Source organism: Pangasianodon hypophthalmus, chromosome 27 (genome assembly GCF_027358585.1).
Source record: "Pangasianodon hypophthalmus isolate fPanHyp1 chromosome 27, fPanHyp1.pri, whole genome shotgun sequence".
Lineage (NCBI taxonomy): Eukaryota > Metazoa > Chordata > Actinopteri > Siluriformes > Pangasiidae > Pangasianodon > Pangasianodon hypophthalmus.
Genome location: NC_069736.1, coordinates 17,701,836 through 17,724,565, shown reverse-complemented (window position 1 = coordinate 17,724,565; position 22,730 = coordinate 17,701,836). Strand labels below are relative to the sequence as shown.

Sequence of the window (22,730 nt, the reverse complement as noted above, 5' to 3'; positions counted from 1 at the left end):
GATCTGGATGGTTTCTAGCTCAAATTTCGGGTCGATCACGTTCTTGCTAGCGATGGGCATTATGATCAATTTAAGCGATTCAAATCTTTCAAACGACTCCTTAAAATGAATCAAAGATGAGTTTTTTTTATTCATTTGATTCACGACTCATTCATGGTTTCATATTATTCTACAATATTTGTATAATACGATCAGTTTAATCCACATTTTCTCATGTTTCCGGATCGATTTGCCTTTTTTACTGAGTGTCACTCAAAATGAGCGAATCTTTTTTTTTAATGAATCGCCCATCACAAGAATTTATGCAGAATCTATATACAGAACACAAAATATCAGAAATGTGCACAGGATATGTTTTGATTCTTTGTAACTGCTCAAAGGTTAGCATTAGCGATGGATTTTCAGTTCTGTTTGTTTCAGACTAGCCCTGGCTTCGGCTCTGTGCTGGTGGAAAAATACTGTCTGTGTGTTTCAGTACTGTCCTTAACACACCCTCACTGTTTTTCTTTTCTGATCAGCCACCGTTTTGTGCAGTCCATTCGCTTGTGTGCTAATTAGCAGACTTGCTAACTACATGTACAGTTGTCAGAAATGATATATATTTAAAGTACTTCATTGCTCTGTTTACATTTCTAACCAACTCTAGTTGCTGGGTTTAAAGGGTTTACCTTCTGAAACTGGTAAATCTTTGAGAATGTTATAACTAGTTTCACTTGCGTTAAAAGTGAATTTAATCAACGTGGAGTGGCGTGAGGAAGCGAGTCATGGTGTGTTAGGAACAGTACTGAATCAGGGCCCGTGTGTGTTGTGTTAAAACTGAGCTTTGCTGAAATGAATGTGGATCATTTCTGTTTAATTCTGTATGTTGACTTGATCGGAGGGGGAAATTCTGCGTCTACGCTCGAGTCCACATCAACGTTGTGTGAAATGTATTTACTGATGTGTTTTCCACGCAGCTTTTCTCATAGTGTTCTACTGTATTCACATTCCATCACCGTGTGAATAGAACAGCTGGGGGACGTACCTGAATCGAGTCGAATGTAATTATTTTTAACAGTGTAAATTGTACAGACTATTGAAAAACTTAACACAAACACACACACACACACACACACACACACTTTCTGTCCTTTACGTTTCCGTGATGTAGAATGTCCTCATATTTTAAACTCCACTGTGGACCGAATTTAAAGCATCTCCAGCATCATATGTACGATTGCATATATATACACGTGTGTGTGTGTGTGTGTGTGTGTGTGTGTGTGTGTGTCCGTTCTCCTGGGCTTCACTGTGGTTTAGGGCACTTATTTCCCGCCCTGCTCTCCGCCCTGCTGAGTGAAGTGGAAGTTGCACTGAGACTTCTCCATCAGAAAGCGCTGCTCTTTTCTTTCTGCCCTTCTGCACTCCAGAACTCTTCGTGTCACTCCAGTGTCACTGCAGGCTCGCCCTCCTTTTTTTTTCCTATATACACACATATATAAATATAAATATATATATATATGATAAAGATTGTAAAATGCAAACATGAATAAATGAAGATCTCTGCACTTATGAGGCTGTGTTGCGATTTGTGTCGTTTTGACCCCGAGCGGCATCCGTAGTTTGCTCTTGTTTTGACCCTCTTGGCTTCCCATATTCATTTCTTGTTTTCCGGTTCTCACCTGCTGTTATTAGTTCTTCCTGTTCTTCCTTCAGACTTTCCTCTGTTTTTTTTTTTTTTTACCTGCTGATCTTTGTGAGTGAGTCAGTAAAGAATTCAACACCCAGCTCTTTACTGCCATCAGCTGGAGATCGAAATTTCTACACCATCTCCCTTATCATTGAGATGTTTCGCATATGCTGTTGCTAGTTTATTAATTATCGTTACTGCATCCTGGATCTTTGAAAAGAAACGATTAGTCTATATTTCAATATCATTTTGACACCAAAACTGATAAACAAGGCCTGGCTTAATTCAACAGTAATGAATTAAAATGCCACTCATATCAGTGTTGAGAACTCTATACATTAAACTCAGCTCACATGGGGCCTTTTTTAATTTTGTAAAGTTGTGTACAAATGTATTCGTTGCCAAACTGAACAAAAAATTCCCATTAGATTTACAAAAAGTTTCAGTAACACTAATTTTCTTCGTAATCACATGTGTATGTTAATTAACACCAATCAGGGGTAAATTATCGAGTGCATTCACAGCACAGCTGATTTTCATTTATACAGCCATAAAAGCTCACAGAGAGCTGAAAACGACTAAACGGTGAAAAAACGCCTCACTAAATCTTCCAGTAATGCAGCTCAGCCACTGCAGCGTGTCGGCTATCAGACACATGTGCGCTTCCTCCTTTTACAGGGCGCCATTACTTTTGTCCTAATTAAATAGCTAGATTTGTCTTAGTTTGTGGATTTCTTTTGGAATTGAACAAAAAGTGCTTTTTCTTATATGTGAATTTAAACTATTTTAACTAGAGCTAATTACATTATTTTATTTAGTATATGTTATATGTATATGTTATTGATTTCATTTCATTTGTGCCGTTCCAGTTATACACTTATTAATACATCATCACCATCTAGTGGATATGTTTTGAACTGCAGCAACGAATAATATTCATATACACTATATAGCCAAAAGTATGTGCACCCCTGACCATCACACTCATATGTGTTTCTTCCCCAAACTGTTACCACAAACTTGGAAGCACACAATTGTATAGAGTGTCTTTGTGCTGTAGCTTTACAATTTCCCTTCACTGGAACTAAGAGGCCCAAACTCTGCTCCAGCATGACGATGCCCCTGTGCACAAAGCGAGCTCCATGAAGACATGGTGTGTGAAGGTTGGAGTGGAAGAACTCGAGTGTCCTGCACAGAGCCCTGACCTCAACCCCACTGAACACCTTTGGGATGAACTGGAACACAGACTGAACCCCAGACCTCCTCGACATCCCAACATCAGCGCCTGACCTCACTAATGCTCTTGTAGCTGAATGAACACAAATCCCCACAGCCATGCTCCAACATCTAGTGGAAAGCTTCCCAGAAGAGTGGAGCTCATTATAACAGCAAACACAGGGGAATAAATCTGGAATGAGACGTTCAACAAGCACATATATGTGTGATGGTCAGGGGTGCACATACTTTTGGCCATTTGGTGTATTACAGAATGAATTACAGTTTTAAATAAAAATAAGACACAAAAATATTCTGATTTACATATTTTAAATTTCCAAATCCCAGTGGAACAAAATAAATTTAAAACCATAAACCAGCATACCAAACTCACAGAAGTGGAAAAAAAAAAAAAATATATATATATATATATATTGTACTTGGAATATATTTGCAACATCAGTGTTTATGGGAAGTGAAAATTTTCAGCCCTTGTTCAGCAAATAACAGTTTCCTGTAACTTTCCCCCCTTAACTTTTAGACACAACTATCACCGAGATCTGAACTGAACTTTAAAATAACTCCCTATTGGACTCCATATTCCCAGGGATTTTTGTTTCGCGTTTTTGCTCTGACCCTTCCGAGCCTCCGTAGAGATAGTGAGAGGGGGCGGAGGCGACATGGTGGCCAAGGTGAGTGTTAGAACTGAACAAAACTTTTGTTTAGGGTTTAAAACATTTGAAAAACAAATGCGTTCATTGGGGAAAAAATATTATCAGCTGAAAAACTTGAGATTTAGCTTTTGTGTGTGTGTTTTTTTTTTTTTTAAATTGTTGTTTATCAGAGAAGTTGAACATGTAGAACATGACGTTCCTGAAGCAGCGCACTAGCGCACTACACAGTGTGTAAAATAGCACCCACTCCACTGCAGCTCCTCAGCGAGCAGCTCCTCAGCGAGCAGCTCCTCAGCGAGCAGCTCCTCAGCGAGCAGCTCCTCAGCGAGCAGCTCCTCAGCGAGCAGCTCCTCAGCGAGCAGCTCCTCAGCGAGCAGCTCCTCAGCGAGCAGCTCCTCAACAGTACGAGTAGTATGCAGTATGCATCACTGCACACACGACTAGCAAGCCTTTCTTTCTTCCCTTCATGCTAAACAAAGTTAATTTACAGTAAATGCAATTAAACAGAGAGAACTTAACATGTTCCAGATATGTTGATCTCCTAAAAATAATAATAATAGATAATTAATTAACCAATTAATCAAATAATTAATCAATTAATAATAAATGCTGTGTCTCTTAGATAAATACACTAACACATCTATTCAGTTTTTTAAAAAAATCAGTATTATATAAAATAAGTAATGTTTAAGATTCTAGATTTTTTGCCATGTGTAAGAAACATTAGAAAAAAAATCTAGAGAATATATATTTAATAAGTATTTTTTTAAAGGTACACTTTGGACTCACCAAAAAGGTGATTTAAATTTATTTATTTTTTTTTTTTTTCTCTTTAGTAAACATACATTTCCACGTGTCTTCTTTGATATGAAATGTTAGTCACTGTTAAACCATAAGTGATTTTTTTTTTTATTCAGAGCCGTTTTCCTACACAAGCCCAAAAAAAAAAAAAAAAAAAGGAAAAGTTTGTATACCCCCTGCTGATAGAAAGTCTTGATTTTCTTTATTTTAGAATAATAACACTAAAAAAAAAATGTAACACTGTGCAGTGATCAAGAATGAGTATTTTAGATTTTAAATTCGTAACCGTCTTCCTCATGAAGCTTTGCACGCTCTCAGGATCTTCTCAACCAGCTTCATGAGGAGCTTCAGCGTCCCAAATAATCAGAGCTCCTCAAGTTCTAAGTAGAAACTACTTGTTTCATGACACAGTTTAATTATACATTTAAAACTTCTTATTAAAATATATTTTGATTTGGAAATAACTTTGTACACGGACATTACATTTTCAAAATGTCTTTAAGACAGTTTTTAAAAAATTCAATCCAAGGGCATCTAGACTTTTGACTGTGATTGTACTTGTACTGTCGTTGTGTCCTTAAATAAAGGAAAGTTGCATTTAAATTGAATAAATTCTTCTCCTTCTGTGTTAAGCTGTAAGCCTTTGGGCTGCTGTGGGAACATCTGAATTAGACAGCAACGTTGAAACAGCGTGATTTATTAGATAAGAAGACTGTGAGTGTGTGTGTGTGTGTGTGTGTGTGTGTTTAATCCTAAGGTGGTGAAGTTGGCAGTGCTACCTGCTGCTTTGGGTTTGGCCTCGTTCCGAGTTTATGCCATGACTGAGGAAAAGACGGACGAGCAGTTTTCACCACGAGAGGTGAGACACTCTCTCTCACACACACACACACACACACACACCCCCTCTCCCTGCTCTGTGTTTAGCTGTCTATCTACAGTAATGCGACAGAGGGGGTTCTCTGTATTTATCTTACGTAATTCTTTTTCCACAGCTGTCTATCTACAGCACAGAGCCTCCAGCGCTACGATATGTGGAGGAGAAACCAGGGCACCTGCAGGCAGGCTTCGGGCTGATGAGAGTGGGGCTTCAGCGTTACGTCAGAGCCGTGCAGGTGAACACCAAGCTGGGGCGAAAACGTCGTCATAAAACAATCAAAGTCTTCGGATTTATAAACAGTGATGACGCATTATGGCTGAGCGGCATGGATCCATACGTTTTTCCTGATAATAATATAATTATACCATGGAATTCTGGAAAATTTCCTAAGAATATATGTAGTAATTGAATCCTATTGGGATAAAATCTGGAATTACTGTAATTATATTGTTAAAAAAAAAAAAAAACACACACAACTTTTAATTTGCCTGTTTGTACTGACAAGCATTATGGGATGGCAGAACAGACCTATTGTTTATGTTAATGCCTTTCTATAGTATATGTAAGATTATGAACGTTGAATTAAAAATTGTTGACCTGCTGTTTTTCTGGTTAAATGTTTTTGTTCATGTCAACGCCAATCTTTTCTTCAATACAGAATACTTGCACCTCGGTGAAAGTCGGCGCTGTGTCTTTATACCAAGCTGGTCAAGGTGAGTATTCTGAGTATTCTGTGTATTTCTACCAGTGCAGGGAGATTGGGGGTCTCCTACAATATGATTTCTGATTCTTGATCTTTTGGTGATGTCAGACACGTATAATTTCCTGAGGGACCCGCCCCCTGGCTTCCTGCCCAGAGTTGGTATAATCACTGTGTCTGGATTGGCTGGCCTCGTCCTGGCACGCAAGGGTAAGTTATTCACTGAAAAAGAAAAATGATAAATAATAGCAAGCCTTGTACGAAACGGACTATACAGTACTTGTTGAAACCTTTACATCACAAGACATTTCCTCACACAAACATAACGTTTGTCAAGCAAGTTTTTTCAAGGATGGTGGTCAGGTTCTGAAGAGCAACTTTATTTGAAAAGATGCTTTCTCTTTTAAAATCTTATCAATCTTCACCGTTATCATCATCAGCTGTTCGGTGCTTGTGCATGTGTGTGGTTTCAGGCTCTCGGCTAAAGAGAATAGGTGTTCCTCTGGCGTTGACAACTGTTGGCACCGCTGTATGCTACCCCACGCATACTGTTAGAGTTTTAAAGGTAGTGTAGGTACATTATCAAAACACAGCCATTATTTTGAAACTGGCCTTGTGTTCTCTCTAACGGTTACTGGTACTCCATCTTTCTCTGTAGGTAACAGGTAAAAAAGTGTACACTGCGAGTTCTTCGGTTGCCTCTGCATTCAGATCCAAACCCAAAGAGGAAGGCATTGTTCCTGATGCAAGTCTGGAGGTATCTGATATGTACATATGCATATAAATATGCAAGGGCATAAGCAGGGTTCATAAATGGAAAGAAATGTTCTCTTTCTTCAATGTAGAATGCATCAGAAGAGGTTGCCCCTGAAACGGAAGTTGTCCCTCAGCATGATGAACTACCAGAAAAGGTACCCTTCTTGCCAGAGGGTGAATCTGTATCAGAGGATGCCTCAGTCACAGAAGTTGCCCCTGTGTCAGGGAATTCCCTAACTATAGATGCTGTTGCAGAAGAAGTTGCCCATGTGTCTGAGGATTCCTCAACTTCAGATAATGTCACAGATGTTGCCCCCATGCCAGAGGTTTCCCCAGCTACAGATGTTGTCATAGACGAAGTTTCCCCTGTGTCAGAGGTTTCCCCAGCTACAGATGTTGTCACAGAAGTTACCTCTGCTTCTCTAGCTACGGATAATGCCCAGGCAGAGGTTGTTTCACTTGTAGAAGGTTCTTCAGTTGTTCCTCTTACCCCTGTGCCTGTCTTGGCTCCAGAGGATGTTATTCCATCAGAGGTTGTCTTAGGTGTAGAGACTCCACCTGTAGACAGAGTTGTAGAACTTGCCCCACAAGAAAAGACCACCCCTGTCTCTGGGGATGTTGCCCTTGAAGCGGGTACATGCGTGTCCGAGATAGTAACAGAGAAAGCACCTGTTGCAGAAGTTACCCAACTGTCTGATGTTACATTTGATAGGAGTACCCTTGTGGATCCAGTAACCCCAACAGAGGATGCAACAGAAGTTGCCCTACTGCCTGATATCCTCGAGGAGGTTACCCCTGTGAGTGAGGTAACACCAACAGAGGATGCCCTAGTTCTAAACACTGTTCCACTGTCCGATGTTACCCTTAAGGAGGCTACCTCAGAGGATGACAAAGCAACAGAAGTTAAACCTCTACTTGATGTTGCTGCTGAAGAGTCTAGTCCGGTGTCTGAGGATTCACCAGCTATCGAGGTTTCCCCAGCAGAAGTTGCCTCACTTGCAGAAGAAGTTGGGACTGCAGTTGTTTTCCCTTCACCAGATATTGCCCCAGAAATGACTCCATCTGAGGCTGCAGTAGTTACCCTTGTAGAAAGTTCTCCAGCTGTAGACATTACTTCTGATGTTGTGGAAGTCGTAGAAAATTTGCCTGAATCTGCTGCCCCACAAGCTGAAGCTGCTTCCCTGACTGTAGAGGAAGCTACACCTCCTCCCCACGACGTAGAAGAAGCTACACCTTCTCCCCACAATGTAGAAGAAGCTACACCTTCTCCCCTCGTCGTAGAGGAAGCTACACCTCCTCCCCACGATGTAGAGGAAGCTACACCTCCTCCCCACGACGTAGAAGAAGCTACACCTTCTCCCCACAATGTAGAAGAAGCTACACCTTCTCCCCTCGTCGTAGAGGAAGCTACACCTCCTCCCCACGATGTAGAGGAAGCTACACCTCCTCCCCACGACGTAGAAGAAGCTACACCTCCTCCCCACGATGTAGAGGAAGCTACACCTCCTCCCCACGACGTAGAAGAAGCTACACCTTCTCCCCACAATGTAGAAGAAGCTACACCTCCTCCCCACGACGTAGAGGAAGCTACACCTCCTCCCCACGACGTAGAGGAAGCTACACCTCCTCCCCTCGACGTAGAGGAAGCTACACCTCCTCCCCACGACGTAGAGGAAGCTACACCTCCTCCCCTCTACGTAGAGGAAACTACACCTCCTCCCCTCAATGTAGAGGAATCGATACCTCCACCAGCTAAAGACATCCCATCCTGTCCTCCAGTTAAAGGTGAGACCCAACACTTTTTTTTTTTTCCTGTTGTAAAAATAATCACACCCTCTTCCACTTCCTTATATGGGCTGCTTACCAGTAACAATACTTCCTGCTGTGAAAGAAACCACACCCCTAGGTAGTTTCCCTAACGGGCCCTAGGTAACCTTTATCACACAGAGGCTCATATCACAGAGAGGCTCAGGAATGTTGGTTCCGATTTGTTGGTCGGTTAATATAGAGGTTCTTCATGCTGATAATTTGGCTTGTAGCTACATTCTGTACCTCTGTTTCTAATATATTTTTATTTTTCATGTCCTGTTGCAGAGAAACCACGGTTCGATCCTGATCCGTCTTTATTGGATCACGGACAGGCTCATCCTGAAGATGCCGACTTGTACAGCACCCGGGGATAAATGGAAATCAGTGAATGAGTATGAGAATGGAGTAGAGGGGGATGGATAGTAAGGAAGAATAATATGGATTTATGGTTTAAGACGTACCATGAGTATTTTCGGCCTCTTCTTCTTACCTCAAAAACACACAACTTGAATCCAGAGTTGTCCGTTTGTAAGACTACAGAATCGACTCGGTTACACAAAAAAAAAACTTTCTTTGCTGCCAAATAATTAAGAGACCTCATTTAAACAAAGTGTGAACATACTCGAAGATAGAACACCTGTTTGATGTGAATTTTTTAAAGTATGCAGTTCATATATTTCAGTGTTGCATCTTTATATATTCTTCTCTGACCTCATTTGTGTCCAGTGTTAACTAGAAATCGAGCCATTGCTATTTAATACTGTGAATACCTCATGTTTTAAAAACGAGGCAACATAACTGACCTCAATACCCATCAATACCAAACAAAATGTGAACATTTGTATTTTGGAACTAAACCATTTCGGTTGGATATGTTGTTTCACTTTGTGTTGATTTAAGGGCAATAAATTCTGTACCATAAGAAATGCTATGCTCTCTGTGCAATACAATGCAGAACCATGGGATGTATTTCACTATTTTGCGCAATGGAAATTTTATATATTTTTTTTTTTAAATCGGCAGATATTTGCATATCTAGGTGATTTGTTGTCAGTTAAGAAATAAAAATAAATAAATGAATTTTAAAAATGTAAGTGTGGTTTGATTTAATGAATTTAAAGATGATTTGTTAAGCGCAATTTGTTAAGTGTGGTTTGTTAACTGCATGTTATTATTTTTACGAAGCAAACCTCTGTTGAAATAAGGAGTGACATCGATGATTTCGATTTCGATTTCCTCGAATTCCAAAAATAATTTATTTTACACTACTTTAGTAAACTTTTGGAAGAAAAAACACTGATAAACACTGAACGTATACCTACAACATGTGTGTGTGGATTTGCTTTACACAGGAGTGATGATATCTGCTGTCCTGTACACTTTAGAGCAGATCATCTCCAGCCGGTTCTCACCCAGCAGACACACGTCCAACACACACACCACGCGCTCGTCCTCCAGAGCCGATGCCGAGCTCAATAATGTCTCTGCATGGAGAGAGACGAAAAAAAAACAATAAGAAAAAGGTGTTATTTACAAAAATGGAAACTAATGAACTGCACCTGGTTAAACTGTGCTTGGTCAGTTTAAGGAACATTTTCTTTACACAAGATCACAAATATCCGGTTGACCTGGGATATGTGGCCGTGTTAAAATAAAAAGCTTTACAAATATTCCTTTTCTGGCCTCTACAAAGTTCTGTAATCAGAAATCAGGTCTGTCTGAGTTTTGTTTCACAGAGATAGAGTGTAGGTAACAGACACACACACACACCTGGTGAAAAGTTGGCCTGAGTACAGACACGACCTGTGGAAAGGCATGACATCAGTGTGTTGTCATGGAGACCGTAGGACGTCCCTACTGCCCGCGGATCCTCGGCACAAAACACGGGGAGGAAGAGGGAGTCGACCGCTGCCTGCTGATTTAACCCTGAGAGAAAGGACAATTCTCAGTTTCTCTCTAAATTACCGTAACTGCTATAGTAGAATATTTACCGTAAAAAAAAAATAAATAACGAACGGACGTAGGATCTTCGTCTCATACCCAGTAATGTGAGAGTGAGGTATCCTGTGAAGTTTACAGGAGTGTGTGTGTCCGAGTTGGTGTCTGATGGAAGGTCCGGGCTCCACTTCGCGGGGCTGAGGTTGACCCTGTGTAGGAGCACGTCTCGGTCGTCGAATCGGAATTTTTCCGGAACACTCTCACAATCCAGAGAGGCGCAGCGCACGTGATCCTTGACGTCCTGCTTAAGTAACGGCCACGCGCTGCTCTCCCATGATGCAACAGGCTGAGTGGGAGATTGCTGTGTGTCGGGGGGGCTTCCTGTCTCACTGTTGTCTGGGAAACGAATCAAGTACAGCTGACTACAATTGTGCTAATAAAGAAAATGTTTGAAATGTAAGGAATAACGCACCGGGTGTCATGCTGTTACAGGAAAATAACATCATGAAGTTTTGTGATGAAGTATTCTCCTTTAACAGCAAGTCCTGAAGTGTTTTACTCCTCACAGCATTTTGCCAGTGTTTACAATGTTTTATTTATATTAAAATATAATATACTTTTTATCTATTTATAGTTACATTTAATGTCCACAGGAACTCCCTGTGAATGAGCTGTTACTATAGAAACGATGACACATTAGAACGAGTGCATTAATATAAACCTGTGATTTGTGGCTGCAGTACAGTCAGGGCTGATGTTATAGAAAATTAATCAACACCTTCTGACCAATCAGAATCCAAAATTCAACAGCAGTGCGCTGTAAACTGTAATATTCATCTGTTATTGAGGATCTGTACCTGCAGGCTGAGGTGACGGCGTGGAAAGTCCTTCACTGTCCTCTTCATCAGACCTTCTTTTGGTCTCCTCATCCTCATGAAGATCTGCTGGCTTTACCTGTCTGATGCGGAAAAAAACAGGAAGTGACAGGAAGTGGGGAAAAAAAAACAGGAAGTCATGATGAAACAATGTTCAAACTAGACCACGAGTGTAAATAAAAATAACCAGAAATCCTCACGTCCTTTTTCTGAGTATTAGACACTTTAATCCTTCAGTTCCAGTACAATATTCAATTCAATTCAATTCATTTTTATTTGTATAGCGCTTTTTACAAAGGTCATTGTCTCAAAGCAGCTTTACACAAACAAAAGTAAAGTGAAGTGTGTGTGTGTGCCGTCTCTGATGAGCAAGCAGGGCGACGGTGGCAAGGAAAAACTCCCTGAGATGGTGATAGGAAGAAACCTTGAGAGGAACCAGGCTCAACAGAGAACCCATCCTCATATGGGTTTACACTGTAGTGTGCGTGTGTGTGAGCACAATGTGTGTTGGTGTAGTCCATGGAAAACAGCTGAAGCGTTTTCGTGGCAGTATGAAGCATTGCCGGTGGACAGGTCCAGAGTGAAGGGGGGGAGGTCTGGATCACCGGCAGCTCAGGAGTGTAGCTCGGCAATATATACTTTATTTTTCAATTCACCGCATAGATTTTGGAGCATTTATGAATTTTATTTATTACCTTTCTAACTGCCGCTTGGCTCTGGTCCAGTACTGCCTCTGCACTCCTCTGTATATAAACACACACAAACAGGAGAGACATTGTACACACTTCTACTAATAATGATTTTAAAAAAAACACACACATTCTGTGTGTGTTTAATGTGGAGAAAATATTTAATATTACTGAGTGTTGTTACCAAAAAACTGACAAACTGAATGAATATAAAATATAGGAACGTCATAAAAAGCTTCTTAGAACTGTCTGAGTGGGCGTGGCCAAAAACCTTATCACGCTATACAGTATATTTTTCATATTATTCAAGGCTGATATTTATCATATTTATTATATAAACTTCCTGACACTCAATTTTAAGGTTGGAATAATATTTTGAACCTTGAAAAAGGTTATCCTGCTAAAAATCCTAAGAATGCAAAAATAAATAAAAATAATAATAATAATAACTGTATTAATAGTGAAAATGGAGCGTATGCAGAAGACGTGAGAATGACAATGAGTTCTCGTTTATATAATTAAAATATATAATAAAATAATATATACTAAAATAAGAAAATAAGTACTTTTTGAATGAGGTAGATTTAATCTGATTTAAGAAAACCTAATTAAAAATGAATTCACTCACTGCTCAACTCTCCTCCGCTTAGGAGAATTTGCGACTTCACTTCGTGACGACGCCGAGGACGTCTCGCCCTGTCGCTGTGCTCCGGTGCCAAAGGAAGAGGTGGAGCCTCTGGCCACGCCCACTGGGTCATGCTCCACCTGGTAACAAATAAACAAAAAAATCAACTTTTTTTGACAATTTTCACCATCAGGGTGTGATATATTTAGCGTTAAATGTATTAAATGTATTAAAGGTAACTACAGACCGGTCGTTGTTCGCTCTGAGGCGTGGTGTGAGGCGCCTCCGGTGGCCACCGGTGGTATTGCACAGCAGTGATGTGGCCCTGTACTGCCACTCTCCTGTGTTCTCGATACTGCAGACTCTCTAGCTCCTTCCGTAGGTCTCCTACGGCCATTAACGATGGAGACGCTCCTTCACCTACCCCACACGCACACGCGCGCACACGCGCACACGCACACACACACACACACACAGAATATTAACAACATGACATTTTTTTTTTGGCTTCTTTAGTACTTCATGTGAAAAGCTTTTCCAGAAATTTCTCTCAGTTCTTTAGTGACGTCACTAAACTAGACTTAGACTTAGTCACTAGACTTTCTTACGTGGTTTAGGACACAGTGTGAGTCTAATCTAATCTAATCTAATCCAGCGTGATCTATAAACATGAACCCTACTTTACACGGCAGCCATCTTGGATAACCGAGTGGTATCACTCTACACAAAATGGTGGGTTGGTTTATTATCACAACACAAAGAGACAGAGATGTTTTAGAACACGCCCCCCTAAGCTCCGCCTCCCAGCATCTGAAGGTGGAATTTTAACAGAAATCTGTATTTGACGTGGATAATCATTTAGATTCATGTTAAGCTTAAATGTATAAATACATACTCACTACTATTTCACAAAATTTCAAAATGATATTTTTATGAAATATGACAATTTAGGCACATATTTATGATAAAGGTTTTGGGTGACTTGTTAGCTACATTGGCCTGTGCGAATCTGAATCTCTCTCTTAATCTCAGCTCAGAGCTCAGAGCCGGCGCTCTGCTGTTATAATCTGCTCATTAGCATGCATAAGCAGTGCGTGGCGAGTGACAGAACATGGCGTATCTCTTACTCGCTCCGTTGCTGGTGGTATTTGGTGTGAAGGTGGGTGGGGGAGGGGGGTAACAGTACTGCCCCCCCACTGTGGTCTTCCTCAGTACTACACTGTCCTTCAGAGTCTTCGTCCACTGGATGAAGGCTTTGACCTTCGGGTCAGACACATACGGCTGTTTCCTGTGGCAGCCTGAGTGTACACACACACACACACACACACACACACACACACACACACACACAGGAACAGCATCTTTTACTCCATTCTGACTGGTTCACTTGCTACAGCGGTCAGTCTGCGCACTGATCACCTGTGACGAAGAGCTGAGTCTCTGTGCTGCTGGTCAGGTAAAGAGCAGAACCTGAACCCGAGCCCGAGCCTGGACCCGAGCCTGGACCCGTCTCCCGACACACACGCATGTGAGTACACACGAGATACGTCACTGCACAGAAAGAGAGAGAGAGAGAGAGATATGAGGAAAAAAGAGAAAAAGAAAGACAGAAAGGAGGGGTGAGGAAAAAAGAAAGGTAAGAAAATGAATGAAAATGAAAACGATGAATGAAAGATGGAAAGAAAGGCAGAGAAAGAAAGATAAAAAAATGAAATAAGAATGAATGAAGGAAAAAAATAACAAAAAAGGAACAAAAATGAACAGACTGTGTTATTACTGCAATGTGTTAGTGTGTTATTACAGTGTTATTACTGCAGTGTGTTGTAGTGTGTTATTACAGTGTGTTATTACTGCAGTGTGTTGTAGTGTGTTATTACAGTGTGTTATTACTGCAGTGTGTTGTAGTGTGTTATTACAGTGTTATTACTGCAGTGTGTTGTAGTGTGTTATTACAGTGTGTTATTACTGCAGTGTGTTGTAGTGTGTTATTACAGTGTGTTATTACTGCAGTGTGTTGTAGTGTTATTACAGTGTGTTATTACTGCAGTGTGTTGTAGTGTTATTACAGTGTGTTATTACTGCAACGTGTTGTAGTGTGTTATTACAGTGTGTTATTACTGCAATGTGTTGTAGTGTGTTATTACAGTGCGTTATTACTGCAGTGTGTTGTAGTGTGCTATTACAGTGTGTTATTACTGCAGTGTGTTATTACTGCAGCGAGTTATTACAGTGTGTTATTACCGCAATGTGCTGTAGTGTGTTATTACAGTGTGTTATTACAGCAATGTGTTGCAGTGTGTTATTACAGTGTTATTACTGCAGTGTGTTACTGCAGCGAGTTATTACAGTGTGTTATTACTGCAATGTGTTGCAGTGTGTTATTACAGTGTGTTATTACTGCAGTGTGTTACTGCACTGAGTTATTACAGTGTGTTATTACTGCAATGTGTTACTGCAGCGAGTTATTACAGTGTGTTATTACTGCAATGTGTTGTTGCCGTGTGTTATTACAGTGTGTTATTACTGCAGTGTGTTACTGCAGCGAGTTATTACAGTGCGTTATTACTGCAGTGTGTTGTAGTGTGTTATTACAGTGTGTTATTACTGCAGTGTGTTGTAGTGTGTTATTACAGTGCGTTATTACTGCAGTGTGTTGTAGTGTTATTACAGTGTGTTATTACTGCAGTGTGTTGTAGTGTTATTACAGTGTGTTATTACTGCAGTGTGTTGTAGTGTTATTACAGTGTGTTATTACTGCAACGTGTTGTAGTGTGTTATTACAGTGTGTTATTACTGCAACGTGTTGTAGTGTGTTATTACAGTGTGTTATTACTGCAATGTGTTGTAGTGTGTTATTACAGTGCGTTATTACTGCAGTGTGTTGTAGTGTGCTATTACAGTGTGTTATTACAGTGTGTTATTACTGCAATGTGTTGTAGTGTGTTATTACAGTGCGTTATTACTGCAGTGTGTTGTAGTGTTATTACAGTGTGTTATTACTGCAACGTGTTGTAGTGTGTTATTACAGTGTGTTATTACTGCAACGTGTTGTAGTGTGTTATTACAGTGTGTTATTACTGCAATGTGTTGTAGTGTGCTATTACAGTGTGTTATTACTGCAGTGTGTTGTAGTGTTATTACAGTGTGTTATTACTGCAACGTGTTGTAGTGTGTTATTACTGCAACGTGTTGTAGTGTGTTATTACAGTGTGTTATTACTGCAGTGTGTTGTAGTGTTATTACAGTGTGTTATTACTGCAATGTGTTGTAGTGTGCTATTAGTGTGTTATTACTGCAGTGTGTTGTAGTGTTATTACAGTGTGTTATTACTGCAACGTGTTGTAGTGTGTTATTACAGTGTGTTATTACTGCAACGTGTTGTAGTGTGTTATTACAGTGTGTTATTACTGCAATGTGTTGTAGTGTGTTATTACAGTGCGTTATTACTGCAGTGTGTTGTAGTGTGCTATTACAGTGTGTTATTACTGCAGTGTGTTATTACTGCAGTGTGTTGTAGTGTGTTATTACAGTGTGTTATTACTGCAGTGTGTTACTGCAGCGAGTTATTACAGTGTGTTATTACCGCAATGTGCTGTAGTGTGTTATTACAGTGTGTTATTACAGCAATGTGTTGCAGTGTGTTATTACAGTGTTATTACTGCAGTGTGTTACTGCAGTGAGTTATTAGTGTGTTATTACTGCAATGTGTTACTGCAGTGTGTTATTACAGTGTGTTATTACAGCAATGTGTTGTTGCCGTGTGTTATTACAGTGTGTTATTACTGCAGTGTGTTACTGCAGCGAGTTATTACAGTGTGTTATTACTGCAATGTGTTGCAGTGTGTTATTACAGTGTGTTATTACTGCAGTGTGTTGTAGTGTTATTACAGTGTGTTATTACTGCAACGTGTTGTAGTGTGTTATTACAGTGTGTTATTACTGCAACGTGTTGTAGTGTGTTATTACAGTGTGTTATTACTGCAATGTGTTGTAGTGTGTTATTACAGTGCGTTATTACTGCAGTGTGTTGTAGTGTGCTATTACAGTGTGTTATTACTGCAGTGTGTTATTACTGCAGTGTGTTGTAGTGTGTTATTACAGTGTGTTATTACTGCAGTGTGTTACTGCAGCGAGTTATTACAGTGTGTTATTACCGCAATGTGCTGTAGTGTGTTATTACAGTGTGTTATTACTGCAATGTGTTGCAGTGTGTTATTACAGTGTGTTATTACTGCAGTGTGTTACTGCAGTGAGTTATTAGTGTGTTATTACTGCAATGTGTTACTGCAGTGTGTTATTACAGTGTGTTATTACAGCAATGTGTTGTTGCCGTGTGTTATTACAGTGTGTTATTACTGCAGTGTGTTACTGCAGCGAGTTATTACAGTGTGTTATTACTGCAATGTGTTGCAGTGTGTTATTACAGTGTGTTACTGCAGTGAGTTATTACAGTGTGTTATTACTGCAATGTGTTGCAGTGTGTTATTACAGTGTGTTATTACTGCAGTGTGTTGTTGTAGTGTGTTATTACAGTGTGTTATTACTGCAGTGTGTTACTGCAGCGAGTTATTACAGTGTGTTATTACTGCAATGTGTTGTAGTGTGTTATTACAGTGTGTTATTACTGCAGTGTGTTGTTGTAGTGTGTTATTACAGTGTGTTATTACTGCAGTGTGGTGTTGTAGTGTGTTATTACCGCAATGTGTTGTTGCAGTGTGTTATTACAGAGTGTTATTACTGCAATGTGTTGTAGTGTGTTGTTGCAGTGTGTTATTACAGAGTGTTATTACAGAGTGTTATTACAGAGTGTTATTACAGCGTGTTATTGCAGTGTTATAAACAGGGGTGTGTTAGTGTGGAGTAAACTCTCACTGGGAGAGATGTTGTTAAAGATCTCGGGCTGAGAAGAGGCAAAAATCTCCAGGATGAAGGGAGAGTCTGAGGTTCCATCCACTGCATGAACCCACCGGTACGTCCAGAACTTCTCCGGGACTGTAACACACACACACACACACACACGTAAAGACACACGATGTCCACTCTGAATGTATGAAAGTGTTGTGTGCTTTGTCCAATCAAAGCTCGTACCTGTATTTGCTCTGTTTCTGATTCGCTCGACGCGGCTGACGTACGTCACCAGGCCGATGATGTCACAGGCCTGGTTCCTGGCCAGACTCTCGACTTCACATCTGATGGAAGGAAGCAAAGTGGAATGAAACAATATCTTATATAAATGTAAGGCTTTATTATACGCTAAATAAAAGGGAACTGTTTTTCTGATATAATAAACAATGTGGTTTTACACTGAGAACAGGATTTAACTTCAGGACTACAGCTCTGCACACGAGCTGATTTGTAAAGCCTTTACGCTTTAGGCCACGCCTCCTTCCTCAGGCTGATGATGTGGGAGTGCTGACTGATCTCAGCTCTTCTTTTTACAAACTTTAGACAACAACAGTTCTTGGACAAACCTTAAATCTTTCATCTACTCCTTCATTTCATATAAAAAAAGAGGTAACTGGCCTGTTTGTGTGTGTGTGTGTGTGTGTGTGTGTGTACCTGGTAGAGAAATTGTAGGTGACCTCGGGTAAGCTCCATTGAGGCTGAACGCTTTTAGGAGGAATCACAGTGATGACGGCTGACGGACTTCGAGGGTTCAAGCAGATCTCTGTTGCATAGCAAGAGACACACACACAGAGACACACACACAGAGACACACACACAGAGACACACACACAGAGAGAGAGAGAGAGAGAGAGAGAGAGAGAGAGAGAGACACACACAAAGAGAGACAGAGAGAGAGAGACACACACACACACACACACACACACACAGAATGAGAAAGACACACACACACACACAGAGAGAGACACACACACACACACACACACACACACACAGAGAGACACACACACACACACAGAGAGAGACACACACACACACAGAGAGAGACACACACACACACAGAGAGAGACACACACACACACAGAGAGAGACACACACACACACACACAGAGAGACACACACACAGAGACACACACAGAGAGAGACACACACAGAGAGAGACACACACAGAGAGAGAGAGAGAGAAACCCACAGAGAGAGAGAGAGAGAGAGAGAGATATGGGGAGAGAGAGAGAGAGAGAGACACAGAGAGAGAGAGAGAGAGAGAGAGAGAGAGAGAGAGAGATATGGGGAGAGAGAGAGAGAGAGATGCAGATATGGAGACAGATAGACAGACAGATACAGATATGGGGAGAGAGAGAGAGAGAGAGAGAGACACACACTTTCAGTCAGGATTTCATTTTGTGTTTCTTTTTCCCCCATTTTCTTCCCTTCTGAATGACAGTGATATGAGAGCTCTAGGTATCATCTGATCCCAGTTTTTGGTGTTCGGTGCTCTGACGGATCGGATGTCTGGTGTTTCAGGATCAGACAGGTGGTTAGTACCTGTGGAGCTGAAGGAGATGAGAGGCAGCGTGCTGAGCTGAGGTCTGGAGCGGTTCTGGTAGCTGCGTTTCAGTTTGTAATGCTGCAGGTAAAGAACTGAACCCACCACCAGCCGCTGATACCACTCCGGACACAGGTCATTCCACAGGACCATGGACATGACTCCGCTCTGATCAGCCACCTCGAAGTACGCCTGAAAGACACACACACACACACACACACACACACACACACACACACACACAGTGACTCCCATTAACTGCTTTTACACCTTTCACAGCTCATGGAATTTTTTTTTACCCTCAATTTTTATTTCCTTTCCTCCCCACCTCCTCACCTGAAAGGGGAAGTCGATGTTTTGTCCAGGTTTTCCGTAGTACCTTAAACGAGATCTGTGCAGCACTCGGACCAGCAGAGGAAACGGCCTTCTGGATGAGGCCAAGAACACATCCAAATCTCCCAGAAGAGAAATCTTAGATACTGCAGAGAGAGAGAGAGAGAGAGAGAGAGAGAGAGACAGAAAGAGGAGGGGAGAGAGATACAGATATGGGGAGAGAGAGAGAGATGCAGATATGGAGACAGACAGACAGACAGATACAGATATGGGGAGAGAGAGAGAGAGATGCAGATATGGAGACAGACAGACAGACAGATACAGATATGGGGAGAGAGAGAGAGAGAGAGAGCGAAGGGAAGAGAGAGAGAGACAGACAGAGACAGACAGAGAGAGAGATGCAGATATGGAGAGAGAGACAGACAGACAGATATAGATATGGGGAGAGAGAGAGAGAGAGAGAGACAGAGACAGATAGAGATGGGGGGGGAGACAGACAGAGAAAGAGAGAAAGAGAGAGAGAGAGACAGAGAGAGAGAGAAAGAGAGAAAGAGAGAGAGATACAGAAAAGTTCCAGATCCCAGGGAACACAACACACATTCACATTAGGAACTAAACACATAACTCACTCATCACACTGTAACTGTCTAGGACTAAAATCAGCTCCGCAGGCAGCTTCGAGTCTGCAGGGAACGAGCTGAGAGATAAACGCGCAGAAAGACAACGTCCCTTAGAGATTCCTGTTACAGTCTGGCTGGAAAAACGTACATTATTATTTACTGACTTGTTTACTTACTTCTTTACATCCTTGTTTATTTACTTACATCCTTATTTACTTACTTCTTTACTTACTCATTTATTTACTAGTTTACTTACTTCTTTACTTACATTCCTATTTATTCATTTGTTTACTTATTTACTTACTTGTTTACTTATTTGCTTACTTACATCCTTATTTACTTCTTTGCTTACTCGTTTACTTACTAGATTACTTACTTCTTTACTTACATCCTTATTTATTCATTTGTTGACTTATTTACTTGTTTACTTACATCCTTCTTTGTTTACTTGTTTACTTACATCCTTCTTGGCTTACTTGTTTACATACTTCCCTGGAATTGAACTCCACACTGGAGGCCGCCCCTGGCCGCTGAGAGGCTGGAGCAGTGCGCTGATGGCCGGTACGCGGTGCAGAGCAGCGGATGGGGCTGAATTCTGAACTGTGCAGCAGGTGAAAAGTTTCCTTACCGTCTATCGCTACATCCGGTGGAGGAGTGAAGGGAAGCCACAGCGCGCCGTGCGGATCTTCATTGTTCCACAGCGATAAGTAATGTCTCCTGTTGTACTGCAGAGGAACATCAGCGAGAGGCATCACAGAAGAACCGACAGACTCGTGCGTCCACCACCGTATCGCATCCGGGTCTTTTATCGCGAGTAAAATATCGGGATCGGAGGAATCGGATCGCGCCTCCTCTATACACACACAGCTGCGCCGGAGCCGCGTCTCGTCGTGAACAAGAGACAGGTGCGCGATGAGAGCGCGCGACCCGCACCGGAGAGAGTTCACCTGGACCATGCGGTTCAGTCCCGGCGCCAGCCAGCACTTCACGCGCCATGTTCCGTCGGTGATCGTCACGTCGTAGCTGTAGCTGTTGCTGTCGCTGTCGGGAGCGGCGCGCGCGTCAACCAGATAGCGGTCAAGCGCGAGCACGGCGACACGCAGCGGGGAAACGGGTTTAAAGCGGAGCGTCCTGGACGAGCTGAGCTGCTCTAAAGCAGACAACAACTCAGACTCACCCCCAGACTCAGAATTCTTCCGGTTCGCCATTCAGCCCGAACCGAGCCTGAAACATTAGCTTACATAACATTAGCTTCCTCACAGCGGCTAATCCTGACTTCTGTTACCAGCTCCGTTATAACTCAACTATTTATCTCACATATTCTTACATTTTATTCAACAAAAGAAAAAATGCACATGTAATGTTTAGTTATTAACCCATTCTATATAACAATAAACCCAGCTTCTTAACTGTATACTCAGATAAACCAAACTTGTAAAGAAAAACAAACTATTTACTTCCGGGTTTTATTAGCGCCGAACAGTTTGGTCTCTTCTTCGTGTATGAAATTCAATAAATGGGCGGGGCTACAAAACCGCCATGTTGCCACCTACAGGAAGTGAGATGAAATACAAGTAACGGAAGAACATTTAATATTATTTTTTATTTATTTATTTTTTTCCTATTTTAAAATGTATTGTATTCAGTTTTGTTCTCAGTTTTAATTTCTTTCTTATTTCTTTATTATATTTGTTTGTGTTATAAAGCATGTTTAGCTGCTTAGTTTTGTTACTGAAATATGCTGTAATACATAATATATATAATGTACATTTTTCTACATTTCTACATTTAATTCATTTTTTAACTTTTGATTTTAATTTGTATGATTCTACATAGCCTACCTAAACAGAAAAGCAAGTAAAAAAAAATGATTTTTTTATTCTACTTTAACTACATAAAAATAATTCAGTATCACTTTAATTAATACCAGAGCTTTTTAAGAATGTAAAAAATCATTTAAAGATAATATTATCAGTAGATTACAGCTTATTTCAGTGGTGTATGTACAGAAAAACATCCATTTTATAATAATAATAATAAAGATAGGACATGTCAATCGTTAGTCTTATAACAAAATACTTATTTTTTTATTTCCATGAATGTATTTCAATCTATTTTACATTTTGCAAAATAAACAACTATATATTTTTCTCAACAGTCATGAGATTTTATATCGTTCTTTCCAACCAGAATATAAATTATCCCATAAAATCGAGCACGCAGTCACCCAGGAGCCTGAACCTTTTGTATTTTTTTACCATTAACGATCAGTGAATTAGCTAGCTAGCTAGCAACCGACTCAGACACGTAAAAACCAAACTTCATCGCTGTCAGCAAACTGACTGTAAAACGGGTAGTTTGTAAAAGCTAGATGTGTTTTATTTATATATTTAATTTGACTACAGCACTAGGTTTGTGTTAGCCTGGTGTACTGTAAATCTGTGTACTGTGAGCTAGCACTAGCATGATTTAGCCTGATTAATAAAGTAAAGTTTGTCTTTTATGTCACATTCAGGTAATGTGAGAAAATTCAGAAGAGATTCTGGTTTGAAAGTGTGTAAAAATGGCAGCTGTAGTGTTTCCCTAACATTAGCTAGTATTAGCATGTGGCTGTGTTCCTGTAAAAACATTAGCATATCTCTTCTTAATGTTTCACAGAAATGAAGCATGTGGTACAGTTTGAAATTGATATTTTTAT

At 40.7% G+C, this 22,730-nt stretch overlaps 2 protein-coding genes across 4 annotated transcripts; one reads left to right on the top strand and one right to left on the bottom strand.

Annotated features, from left to right (window-relative positions):
• Positions 1-1,326: 1,326 nt before the first annotated feature.
• On the bottom strand, positions 1,327-21,546 carry radx (RPA1 related single stranded DNA binding protein). 3 transcript variants are annotated; one of them, XM_053230252.1, is made up of 16 exons: positions 20,661-21,546; positions 19,416-19,558; positions 19,079-19,271; positions 18,188-18,296; positions 17,717-17,817; positions 17,501-17,620; positions 14,048-14,179; positions 13,756-13,926; positions 12,876-13,048; positions 12,632-12,768; positions 12,010-12,057; positions 11,297-11,397; positions 10,542-10,835; positions 10,272-10,427; positions 9,824-9,985; positions 1,327-1,461 (listed from the first exon to the last, which is right to left on the bottom strand). In XM_053230252.1, exons 1-15 carry the CDS (start codon positions 21,238-21,240, stop codon positions 9,846-9,848), a joined length of 2,598 nt encoding a protein of 865 aa, XP_053086227.1. In that variant the 5' UTR covers positions 21,241-21,546; the 3' UTR covers positions 1,327-1,461; positions 9,824-9,845. The 3 variants fall into 3 exon arrangements, with proteins under 3 accessions (XP_053086227.1, XP_053086228.1, XP_053086226.1); XM_053230253.1 differs by lacking the exon at positions 1,327-1,461 and adding an exon at positions 5,465-6,158; XM_053230251.1 differs by lacking the exon at positions 1,327-1,461 and having other exon boundaries at positions 9,823-9,985.
• Positions 3,494-9,569, top strand: apool (apolipoprotein O-like). Its single transcript, XM_026922201.3, has 9 exons — positions 3,494-3,576; positions 5,117-5,218; positions 5,352-5,471; positions 5,895-5,949; positions 6,048-6,146; positions 6,410-6,501; positions 6,595-6,693; positions 6,782-8,477; positions 8,787-9,569. The coding sequence occupies exons 1-9, from the start codon at positions 3,565-3,567 to the stop codon at positions 8,873-8,875; spliced, it is 2,364 nt and encodes a 787-aa protein (XP_026778002.3). The 5' UTR covers positions 3,494-3,564; the 3' UTR covers positions 8,876-9,569.
• Positions 21,547-22,730: the final 1,184 nt, after the last annotated feature.

Excerpts from the sequence above, each read along its gene's own strand:
- radx (XM_053230252.1), bottom strand. The coding sequence starts at position 21,240 with ATGGCGAACCGGAAGAATTCTGAGTCTGGGGGTGAGTCTGAGTTGTTG. Across the intron at positions 19,272-19,415 it reads ACATCGACTTCCCCTTTCAG|GCGTACTTCGAGGTGGCTGA; the intron begins GTGAGGAGGTGG and ends TGTGTCTTTCAG. Across the intron at positions 9,986-10,271 it reads TCAGGCCAACTTTTCACCAG|AGACATTATTGAGCTCGGCA; the intron begins GTGTGTGTGTGT and ends CTCTCCATGCAG.
- apool (XM_026922201.3), top strand. Across the intron at positions 5,950-6,047 it reads TTTATACCAAGCTGGTCAAG|ACACGTATAATTTCCTGAGG; the intron begins GTGAGTATTCTG and ends TGGTGATGTCAG. Across the intron at positions 6,502-6,594 it reads ATACTGTTAGAGTTTTAAAG|GTAACAGGTAAAAAAGTGTA; the intron begins GTAGTGTAGGTA and ends CTTTCTCTGTAG.